General features: G+C 41.9%; 1 protein-coding gene across 1 annotated transcript; it reads right to left on the bottom strand.

Moving 5' to 3' along the window:
• Positions 1 to 493: 493 nt before the first annotated feature.
• On the bottom strand, positions 494 to 7,088 carry prdm13 (PR domain containing 13). The gene is made up of 4 exons (XM_020633321.2): positions 6,802 to 7,088; positions 5,209 to 5,340; positions 4,989 to 5,109; positions 494 to 3,049 (listed from the first exon to the last, which is right to left on the bottom strand). The coding sequence occupies exons 1-4, from the start codon at positions 6,967 to 6,969 to the stop codon at positions 1,566 to 1,568; spliced, it is 1,905 nt and encodes a 634-aa protein (XP_020488977.1). The 5' UTR covers positions 6,970 to 7,088; the 3' UTR covers positions 494 to 1,565.
• Positions 7,089 to 12,042: the final 4,954 nt, after the last annotated feature.

Here is a 12,042-nt window from a genome sequence, read left to right as displayed (position 1 = left end):
TAAGCTTTTAAAAATTCTTAACATGCAAAAAACATATCACGTTTTTAAAATATTCATTTTCTGCAGAACAGAAAATTCTCAATATACCGTAATGATTTAATTTATTATATGAAAGAAGAACATTATTATTATTATTATTATTATTATTATTATTGTTGTTGTTGTTTTTGTTGTTGTTGTTGAAGAGGCTGGCGGGATTGTTCCCTTACATCTTTGCATCTACTCATCAGGTGCGCTCTATTTCTCCAGATGGATACAGGCCTGACTGATGGGAGCATAGATTCAGAGTTCTTCCTCCGGTTCAACAAGGGGACTTATTAAAGATCACTCTCACTCTTACTCTTACTAAGTATTATCTCTTTAACTTATATGTGTGCCATACGAATTAAAACACCAAACCTAATAAACAGAACCACTTTAGATGGGTTAAGAGAGGATGTTGTGTATGATTCCATTTTGAATAACACAGATAAAACAGAAAAACTCAAACAACTTGTTTCATACTTTAAATTAAATTTATTCAAAAACAACGACTTAAATGACAGGAGTAAAATAATGTGCTCATAGACGATATCACTTATAAACAAACGTATACAACACTTCTCGACTGAAATGTGAAATATCATACTTTACACTTCTGTACATACACTATAACTGCAATCAACCCCATTTTCGGTCACTAGACAGAATTCCTTAAATAAAGTGGGCGCTGCTGCTGGCTGCTTCTTTAAGAACAACGCACCTCCGCAAGAAAGTGCAAATTGAAGTCGGCTAGTAAATGGAAGAGGCGCGGGGAATCCGAGAACGATCTGTTTGGCTGCATTGAAGTTCCCATTGCTGTTTTAAAGTGCAACTGACAGTTGAAAGGGGAGAAAGGGAATGTTGTAATTTATTTTATTTTTTTTGGCCGTTTTATTCACAATAAAGATTTTTTTTTTTTTTTTAAGAATTTCATTTTGTTTTTCAGCTCATAATTTTCCAAATATGTAGGCCTATCCATAGTCAGTCTGATGGAATATAGTGCTCTTTTTTGATTGGGCCTTTTAGTTAAGAAGCGTATGTGAAACATTAGACATTTAACAAAACGGTGACCCTTCTTACACTGTAGAAAAATATATTTATATTTAACTTCAGGGTCATCTGGTCTCGTTTTCAGTCATGACGAGTTTTCTGATCCTGAATCACTGTTCCTGTTTTTTGTGCAGTTAGCCTATTTTAATGGTAGTGTAGAACTGTCCGGACTTTTAGAAATATCCGAATACGTTTCGTGGTTGAAACAAATAAAAAAAAGCACGACTAGTTGCTTCTTGTTTTTTTTAGCACTTTTTAAAAAACGTGTCAAAACTCTACAGACACTAAAGACTTTACAGATTCCCTTTAAGGAAACATTGTTTAAATTTTTGAGAGATATATAATCCCTCTTCCGAGCACCAGCGAATTATAAACATTTTTGGACATTTGGTGTGATGTGGTAGAGACATAGATCATTGTCTAAAATGAACAAAATAGAAGCTTGAATGCCATGTATTGTACATAACTGTAAGTCAATAAAACGTGTGTTTGTATCAGTCATTGTTTTTGCTCGACTCTTGGTCACTCTGGTCGTCGGTGAAGCACACGTCCACATCACTGTCATTGTCGCTCTTGTGTTCTGCGTCCTCGAACAGGCCTCCCGTTTTGTCCTCTAGTTTCTTGATGGTCTGCCCGGGATGCCGGGACTTGACGTGCCTCTCCAGGTCCCGCCTCCGCACCAGCACCTTTCCACAGAAGTCGCACCTGTAGGGTGTGTTTCCCTCCGCGTGGAGCCGGATGTGTTTGTTCAGGTTGCTGGGGTCCCCGAACGGCCTGAAGCACACTTTGCATTTGAGAGGCTTATAGCCTGTGTGAGTCCTCATGTGGATTTTCAGGCCGTATTTCCTGGAGTACAGTTTGCCGCAGTACAGACACAGGTGTCCCTTTTTGGGCTTTCCGGACCCTGCGTTGGTGGCGCTCCCGGCGGGCATGGAGTCCAGCCTGGTTCGGTTCTTCTCAGCTGCGATCTCAGACAGCTGTTGCGTGTGCATGGCGATCTCTCGGTCGATGTTGGTGATAGAGCCCAGGTCTTGGCTTAGTGGGGGTGCACCGAAGTAGGACATAGACTCGGGGTATTTGAGCAAATTGCTGAAGTGGAATTTCAGCGGGTAATAAGGGGAGCTGTACAGAAGCTCCCCGTTGTAAACAGTGAAGGGCATGAGCGGGATGTTACAGTCACCTCCATATGTCTTTACACCGTCGAAGTGAGGCAGGGAGAACCTCTCAAAGTGGATTCCAGGGGGCATCTGGGGGTAGCGGGAGGGGGACAGGCCGGAGTGCATCCTGCTCTCCACGTGCTTAAAAGCTGAAGTCTCCTCCATGTGAGGCAACAGCGGAAAACTTCGGATATTGTTTGTGCATGGCACCATTGGAGATGCGGAGTCCATAATTGCAGGTGCGCACTTTGAAGGGTGGTTCCCCCCTCCGTTGAGAGTCTCGCCTACATTGCGGATTGGTTTCATGTTTCCAATGAGTTTGTTGAAACCCAGGCCGCTCAGCTTCACGTCATCCCTTGGCACATCTGTACTCTGGACTTTGGACACTCCAGTGGGTTTGAAGGCAGAGCGCACGCCCGGGTGAAAGCCCATGCTGCTCAGCACTGAAGATGTGGCCCCGAGTCCGAGGATATGTCCTTGGTGTCTGGCTGAGGTGACGCTCATGTCGAGCGCCCTGTCCTGCTCCTCTGAGCTGCTTTTCTTTGACAGTCCCACTTTATTTAGAAAAGGGGAGGAGGCCACTGCCCGCCTGCCAGAGTCTGAGATGGAAGTGTTACTGTGACCGCTCCTCGGAGAGATGGAGGTGTTGGGGATGTCTCCTGACTTTGGTGACCTGCTGAAGGTCTCCGTGCCTCTGGCCTGCTCACTGTTCACAAACCCCCGCCCGTTGCTCAGGGCGCAGTGAAAGTGTACGTGCGCCTTGAGTGTGTTCGGGTACTTGAATATTCTCCAGCAGTACCAGCAGATGTAACGCTCCTCTCCTGTAGAAACAAGAACAAAAAATACAATTATGAACAGGTGGATTCGGATCATTAAGTCACACAACACAAGGTGAAGCCAGATAATGACGACACCATGACGTGCGTAAAACACTAGGTCCGTGCGTACATTTTTGTTAAAGGTATTACATTACAAACTGTAGTAAAGCGATACCTGCAAGTGCCCCCTTTCCAACAATCACACACGAAACGCCGTCAATAAATAAAGATTAATGTGAGCAGATTTTGAATTAAAATTGTATTTAAAAATTTTGGAACGTCAAATAAAATAGTAACATAGAATCGATTTCCCCTTTCATTGCTCCCAGAGAACAAGCTTGTCATCAGTCGCTCTAAAATGTTATCAACTGAAATTAAGATTAAGGCCTAATGTATACGATCCGATGTCTGAAATGTGGTGCCAAATGGAAATAGACACGAGAGGCCATTTGAAATTACCCCCAGTAGAGCACTCGGAGGTTAATATAGATGTAATGATTTTGTAATCCTTATAGGGGCCATTGTTTATGATCGCCATCAAAAGAGCAAACGCCCTGCCCAATCTGGCTCACAGAAAATGATGCTTTGAATGCGGGACTTCCTCTCTCTGCGCTCTTTCCCGTGGAAGTGACAGCAGCTGTTGCTTGAAATCGCAAGTCTGCAGAAACAATGGTGAAGGCCCATCTGTTGACGCCTCATAATGGGAGCGAGCGTATGTCCAGGAGTGCACACGGTGTGTTGAGCCAGAGCATCAGGGCAATATACACCCCACATAAAAGTTAGCATTCATTAGTCCACAATACCTTGACGCACCCACCTAATTTACCGTGAAGCACTTGTTTTTGAATTTATTTGCTTTTGAATACATGAATATTAATGACACGATGACATTTGTTAACCTCCGTCTCGCAACTGAATCACCAGCCACTTCTTCTTCCACGGTCGTCGAGACACGTTTATTACTGCTTTTATTTGCTTTTTTTTATTCCCTGTGTCAAGCACCGTTATTAATTTATCACATGTATTTTTTTCACTATGCAAGTGCAATATCATTTCACGCTGCGTCACTTTGCTTCTATATTTATTCAATAAGTGAAGAGGCCCTCCAGATTCAAAAGAGTTTATAATCCGAAATCATCGTCAGTCGATGAGTTTCCCTCTAAAGTATCTGCTGAGGATTATCTTTTCTCCTTTTATTAAACGGATTAGTTCTGTTGAGCTGGTGTTTAACAAAGATTAGACAATAATCCTTCAACCCAAGCGCCATATTATCACTACCAACCCAAACAAACGGATTTAAAGCCCAAACACAGGCTGCTGATAAAACCAAATACATGACAATGATAGGGAAAAAAGTTTCTGTTATGACCTGGCTAATGTGGCAGGCCTGACACTATCCCCATCCAGTCAATTTGCCTGCTTTTCACCACATATCCAATCTATCTCGCATTTCCTAAACGGCATATTAACTCAAATAAATGAATTCTCATTTCTTCGTTAAAAATGGATACATTACAAATTTCAGATTGTCTGCCTGAGGTAAAAACAAATCTTATCGATTTCCATCTGAGCGCTAAAAGACAAACATCAAGAGTATTGTCAGTCATTTAACTGTTATCTGATGGCTCCTCATCATGTCGATGCTGTGTCAGAGTGAGTCTGCCAACTAAATCAACTCTCAATCTTTAAAAGTAAATAAAACAACATCAGACATCGGAAATGTTTCTCTAAGCGTTTATTATTATTATTATTATTAGTAGTAGTATTATTATTAGTAGTATTATTTATTATTATTATTATTATTATTATTATTGTTATTATTATTGTTGTTGTTGTTGTTGTTGTTGTTGTTGTGAAATTTCCTTTGTTTTATTTCCAGCCATGAGCCGCTTGGTTAAACTTTTGCTATCTAATAATAACTGTTATCCGCAGTCTTAGTTACCTTTCTCGTCGTGCGTGGGTGTGGCCGTTGTCGGGATGTCGTACCACTGGGCCAGAGCATTGGAGTACCAAACACTGAGCTCCTCTCCGGCGGGGATTTCTTTCAGTACGCGATAGAAAATCTTTATACAAGAAAACAGAGGAGGCTTCAATGTAGTTACATAGGGAAAAAATGACAAAGGCTTTAAATTGTACTGTAATGAAAAATAAATAAAAATCACCTGTCCGCCAGGTAGGTCTGACACTGCCTCGAGGTTCTGCTCCTGACTGTTCCTGGCTGCGCGGATGAATCCGATCCAGTCTGGCACGGGACAGCCCGATTCGTCCAAGAACTCTCCCCTTACTAAGCGAACCTAAGTAGGAAAAAAATGTCACAATGAGTACAAGTTTTAAAAAACTGTTTAAAAGAAATGATGGATATCAGGTCCATCGAAATAAGAGCTCCATGTCGCAGTTAATAAACTAAAATAGGTCATACGCTCCAGAAACACATTTAGCCTGTTTAAAAATGTCCTTTCCTCCAAAAAGTAATAACATTTGCAGTTTTTCTTTTTCAATCTTTTTTTTAGCGAATTGTCTAAATAATATTGTCGCCAAAGCTTGCCTGCTCTACCTGGAGGTGTTGCGGCCACGCATGACCATAACGCGCTTAATGCGTCTTTATCCGCTCCGCTGATGATTTACTAAAGAGAATGACACTCGGGCCTAATTGAGTTGATATGGGAAACGAATTTGAGGAGTGTCAGAGCGTTTCTAAACTGTTCAAGGACATTAAAGATTGAAGCGCGACATTTGACACAGAGAGTGCACCTGATGATCGCCGGCAGCCCGGGGCCACGCATTTAGACGCATCAATCACAGCCGCTGACAGCTTCAACAATAACAGGGTGCGGTTATAGATGCGCTTTTAGCTCAGCTGTAAATGCTTTCATATATTTATGTTTGATGAATGAAATGAATGTTTCATAGCTAGACTTCAAAGTTTCTTCTTCCCTTTTTAATTGTTCTAATGTTTTAATTTTCCAATCCTTCTGCTCCCTGACTTTAATCTAAAAACACACGTTTTGATCAACCAAGACCATAAATATAAATTCAGCTTCTTTCATTTATTTTTATGTTTTTTAATTAGGCCTAATATTTAGTTGTTGATATTGGGGTTTTTTTTTTTTCAATTGCCCCAGGCTGTGATCTGCGGCTTCAGTGGCATCTTTCTGTGGCCGGATTACATTAAAATTAAACGGCTCATCGGGATAACAGGCCCGTCAGGCAAAGAAATGTGAGGCAGCTGAGGGCATGAAATCCCACACAGCGGAGCCGGGCCGCCCATTAGGCCGGTTAAGTAGAAGCACAGACTGACAAGTCGGCAACTAATGGAGCTCAATTATTTCCAACCTGACAGGCCAAACCAATTAATAAGTGAAGGCCCGATGGAGTTTGACAGTGTGGCGTTAAAATACAAATCGAGCCCTCTCGTTTTTCATGTACAGTAATACACCAAAGATGATACTACATTGATTGAAGGTATTACGTTGGGTTTTTTTTTCAAAAAAAAAGAAATGTAAAAAAAAGTTATTTTGCCTGATTAAATTAATAATAACTAAATTGGAAACAAAACCTGGTCCTACGTTGTAATACAATCTAAGTTTTATTTGATTGATGACATGTTCCTCATTAATAAAGGATAATAAATATTCCAAAGGCTGTTGCAAATCAGACACATTGTTGTGCTGTATGTGAGGAACAAATAACGTGCCGTTAGACCTATACAATGAAAATAAAAGTATTTTTTGAAAAGTTTTAATGTTTTAGCTTACCTTCTTCTTGGGTCCTACTTCCTTTCGGTCTGACACGTACTTCCCGAGTTTGAAGATGCCCGGTACCGGTCCTATCCGAAGCCCGGCCGGGATGCTGCAGTCCGCGAACACACTGACTGTGGTGGACGCCCGGGTGGGTTGCATGGCGTGGGGTGAGATCAGAACCATGAAGACTGATGGAAACCGATTGTAAGAGTGCAGAGAAGAGGGAAGAGGATGAGGAGGAGATGATGAGGACTGGCCGATATCCGCCCTCAAATTGACATGGTGGCGTTATGCACTCCGGCTTTTCTAGTGATGGTGTAGGCAAGGTAGCCCCCCCCCCCCCCGTCCCTCCCTCCCTCAATGCCCCCCACCCATCCCGACCTCTCCAACTCAGGAAGCAAGTGTGTGAGTGTTTGTGGGAAGAGGAGGGGAGGGGGTTTGTGCGGGCGGGGGGGGGGGGGGGGGGGGGGGGCGGCAGAGAGGTGATGATGTCCTGTAAGGTACTTTAGAGGGGAAGAGGGGAGGGGGCGGTGTGAGTTTGCAGCAGCGTGTGCGTGTGTGTTTGTGTAAGTGAGTGTGAGAGAGTTGGGCTCTCCCAGCAGCTGTGAGGAGAGGGGAAACGGGCCTGCCTGGTCACATGGAGACTTTCCCTCACCCCGCCGCATAATGAATTGCTCCAAAACGGTCAAGAGACACAAAGGGCCAGGCGACCTTCCCATCCCCAAAATCCAATTTGTCAAGGGCAGAGAAAAGAGGGAGCCGAATCAAAGGTCCAGAGCGACCATTAATCCTCAGCATGTGGCTTTGTCCTCCAGACAGTTCCGATATTTTAACTGACAAATACACTGTATAATTTATCCATAAATCCTCACCCTTTCCTATTCTTCCCTTTCAAGCCAGGTTTTGGAAATCAGTGGCTACTTTAAATCTACTTGGCTGGCATTCTTTGGCTTTTATACACTTCAAAGCGCTTTATTCCCCATCATCCTTTGTGTCCTAAGTGCAACAAAGGGAGCAGGAAAGTTTAGAGGACTTGTTAACTTCTATTGAATCTCGGCGTGTGCCGGGTGGAGATCAGGCAGGTACTGAAGAGGGAGAACCACCAGCAGGAAGAGGAAGAGCGACAGACCGAGGGGGGGAAAGAAAACCATCACCATCTTTTCAACGCACTTGTGGTTTTCTTGTCATGTCTTCCTCTTTAAATACAATTGTTCTCGTTTTTTTCCCCACCTATGCTCAATTCAGCTATAACGTGAAGAACTCTTCGTTGAAAAAGTACAATCACAACAAAAAATAAGGCTAGAATGGAAATAACTAATACCACGTGCAGCAACCATTAATAAATAAATGAACCTTTAGGAATATCATTGAAATAGGCTAGCTACTTTATAAGGCAGTACAGAAAGATCATCAATATTTAGGGGAGAAAAAATGCTAAATTATTTTTTTATTGTTGCAATTTAAAACCCAAAGTTTGAATGTGATGAATGTGTAAAATAAAACGTAACAGTGACATAATTATTGGCTAGGTGATTGATTGATTTATCAGAATGAAATAATAAAAAGGATGTCGTTGCTGTCCTGGGAAAACCATGTACCTCTGCAAAATGTCTGAAGCAGCCCTGAATCCAACATAATGGCCTGCACTTTAGACATCCAATTGGTTTTGGAATGGTTACGGTTTGGAAGTTGGAATATTTTTTTCTGGAGAATCATTTCATCATTTAGTCAAATGCTCAAACTCCAATTCCGAGTAACAAACTGCAAAATAATGAAACAACAATTTGTTAAATATTCTGTGTGGTCCCATTGTCATTATATATAGAACTATATCAAATATACTATGTCAGGCTATGAACCTGACACAAGGGTCCTTAAATTGTGGATTTCTATGCTGATTGAAAGCTTTACTTGTAATTAAAGTAAACTGTTGTGAAATGTAATGAGGTTTAGGAAATGTAAAGGGTGAATGATTTCAACGTGCGTCTGTGTGCAGCAGCTTGTTTAAATAGGTCGTTGGAGCATTTTTACATGCTCTGCTGATGAGCCTCAGCAGAAAAGAAGAACAAGAACCTGTGGGCGATCAACTCAGACCATGACCATGCTGACCTCTGACCTCTCCACAGTGGTCTCTGAATCACGGTAAGTATAAGTTATGTCTGAAAAGCTCCTAGACTGGACTTAAGGACATTAAAACATCATATTAAAGGACACAATGTCAAGAAGGGAAATGTTTCATACCTGCATGCGGTATAGATCTAGCCTATATAATCATCAAATGTTTAAAATCGATGACCACCCCTCTCTCTGTCTCTCTATTCAATTCAAAAAGGGCTCTTTCACTCGCTCGCGGTCTCTCTCTCTCTCTCTCTCTCTTTCTCTCTCTCTCTCTCGCTGTATGTCTGTCTCTCTTCCCATCTCCCCTCTCTCTCTCTCTCTCTCTCTCTCTCTCTCTCTCTCTCTCACTCTCACTGTTGCTCCTCTCTTGCTTTATCCTCTTGCGCTTCTCATCAGCTGAGCGACACGCGAACAATCTAATCAATAGGCGCAATGTTTGCGCCTGGCTGTGCGGAGGGTTATTTATTAACGTCTCGCCATTTGCGACCGGTTCCCATCCACCCCAGCGATGCTCTAAAGCCTCGAACTCCTCCACAGTTAAATTAATTATTTTCCATGGAGAGAGGAGGGAGCACCAAACGGAGAAGACGTTTTTCTTTCTTTTTGCGGAGAAGTCGCTGCGGTGAGTCCGCGCTCCGCTGTGCGTTCTGACGCAGTCAAAAGACTTGGTGTCAAAGTGAAAACAGGGCTCAAGGCAAATGGGATAGAGAATTAAATTAAATTAAATGGCCTGACCGGCGGTTTTGTTCCTCCTCCCCTTTTCACAGAAAAAGACACATTAATTACATCTTCTATTCTTTATTCTAGGACAATATTGCAAAGTCGATCAGCAGCATTCTGCAAGTGCGCTTCTTCTGAATCCTCTCCGCTTCCCTTTACTGAACTTAAATAACGACCTGAGAAGAATTGGCGCTGTGAGAGGAGGGAGAAGTTTTTATGGGCGGCCATGCCTGGCTCTTGTCAGCCTTTCTTGGGTTTTAACTGTCTAAACGGTGGGGCTCTGATTTAACTGGTTGGCCATTAATGAGCCATGAATATAGAGGAACAACCTGCCTGCAAAGCAACGCGGTAAATACTGAGAGCAATGCCCCACCAGGGATCTCCATTCATACTCCCTGACTATACTTCAGGGGTGCCAAGGGTTCACCACCACCTCTCCTGAGCTGGTTTCAAAGGCCTACCATTAAGACCCCTCAGAGCTCAGAAGAAAACACATTTTTTATGTCGACCCATAAACTTTGTTTGGCTCTATTCAGCAGAGCCCAATCATTGTCCCACTTAGCAATGTGGCCTATTTCTCACAGATTCCCACGTCTAAGAAGTGACTTTGTCCATTTATTTCTCCACATGTAAGCCCACACCTTTGGCACCTCTCACATTTATTTAGTCACACTTGTTTTTGTTAAAAAGGGAATGTTAAATCCTCGTACGTTTGGGTTTCTGGACAGGATAGACTCTGTTCAGTTGAAGAATCAGAACTTCTTTATATTCCTTTCAGATCTGATCCCGCTGTCGAGGAAAAAGAGAACAACTTTGGACAGGCCTGTTTATCTTACTCCTAGCCATTCTTGTTTTTATTTAAAGGCTCCGCCGGTCATTTTGAAGGTGTTATTCTTTCTTTGCAACCTGGGGAACGTTGCAAGCTGCACCGAGGGCAGACCAGCTGCCTTGATGCGGGTGGGACATTAGCGACGCGTTTGAATAGTAATGATGCTTGTATGGGACTCCCACCAGATGACATGATTGGGTTTTAACCCAGACTAATATTCAAAATCGCATTAGAGAGGAGCCGAATAACTGGAACCTGATTCAACGCTGTTCATGCGTGATTTCATTCAAAATGCCTCATCTCCTTTCTCCAAGAAGTGGGCTGAACCATTTCGGTATTCAAAGTCCCCACAAAGTTTCAGCGCCGGCCTTTTTCAAGGCACATTTCCCTGACTTAAAATCACTTTGTCTCGCATGAGCAGACGCAGATAAAAGCGCGTGAAGTTGCCTGAATTGATATGTTTCGGTGTACCTTATAAATTCATACCTTTTCTCCCTCAGCGCCTCAGAAAGAACGTGTCAGTCAGGCCGATTCTCTCTGCTGTCCAACGCATTTAGCAGGAGATCTATTTGAGAAGCGCATTCCGAGGCAAATGTATGCACGCAGGGCCCTGCATGAATGGAGCAGCGTGTCAGCCGACTCTAATTGGGATTTAGCCACCAAAAGCATATGCACAAAGTGACAGAAAATCACAGGTTTCAAAGAAAGTCACAACTTTTGCCCTTCTTGCTGAATATAGGGAGCGTTCTCCCCAAGCTCAGAGTTAAACTGCATGTTTCTTATAAAATGGAGGTTAGTGACCCAATTAGCTCTGTGGTGTGTTTCTGCGATCTTAAAGTGTGAGCAAAACAACTAAAATGGCAAAGAGCATTTTTTTAGACACGCAACCTTGACTGGCCTGCATGTTTGAATCAGGCCGGATGTTTTAGCCACATTCATGGTGATTATCTGAAAGAGATTGGAAACATTTTATGGCTTTGTCCCATGTATATTGCATTTTCTTCTTCATCTCTTCCATCTTTATCTCCGGTAATGTAGACTTATAATAGGCTAATAACAATAATAATAATAATAATAATAATAATAATAATAATAATAATAATAATAATAATAATAATAATAATAACAATAATAATAATAATAACAATAATAACAATAATAATAATAACAATAACCATTAAACGTAAAACATGTGATTGTTATCATTATTATCATTCTTATTATTTTATTTAATAATATTATTACAAGTCCTATCATTATTATAAATTGCGTCACATTTGCTCATTCTTTAAATTAGAAAGTTTAGTTTTATTTTTTTATTTGAGTGATTCCAGCACTCGTCTTTTTCTCTGCGTCATTTTCCAGTCTGAAGACGAAGCACCATGGAGAGCTCCGCACGCCACACACACAGCCCGACACTCTCCTTTTTTATATAATTATGATAATAATACATTCCCTCTCATTATGAGAGGTGCATTTATTCCCCTGAACTTAAGCCTAAATATGTAGCCTGGTTTATATTTTTCAGGTTGGATGCACATTGATAAGACGCTGTAACGAAATGTAATCTAATGATATGACGGTGTCGC

The sequence above is a fragment of the Labrus bergylta genome, chromosome 8 (genome assembly GCF_963930695.1).
Source record: "Labrus bergylta chromosome 8, fLabBer1.1, whole genome shotgun sequence".
NCBI lineage: Eukaryota > Metazoa > Chordata > Actinopteri > Labriformes > Labridae > Labrus > Labrus bergylta.
This window is presented reverse-complemented; position numbering and strand designations above follow the sequence as displayed.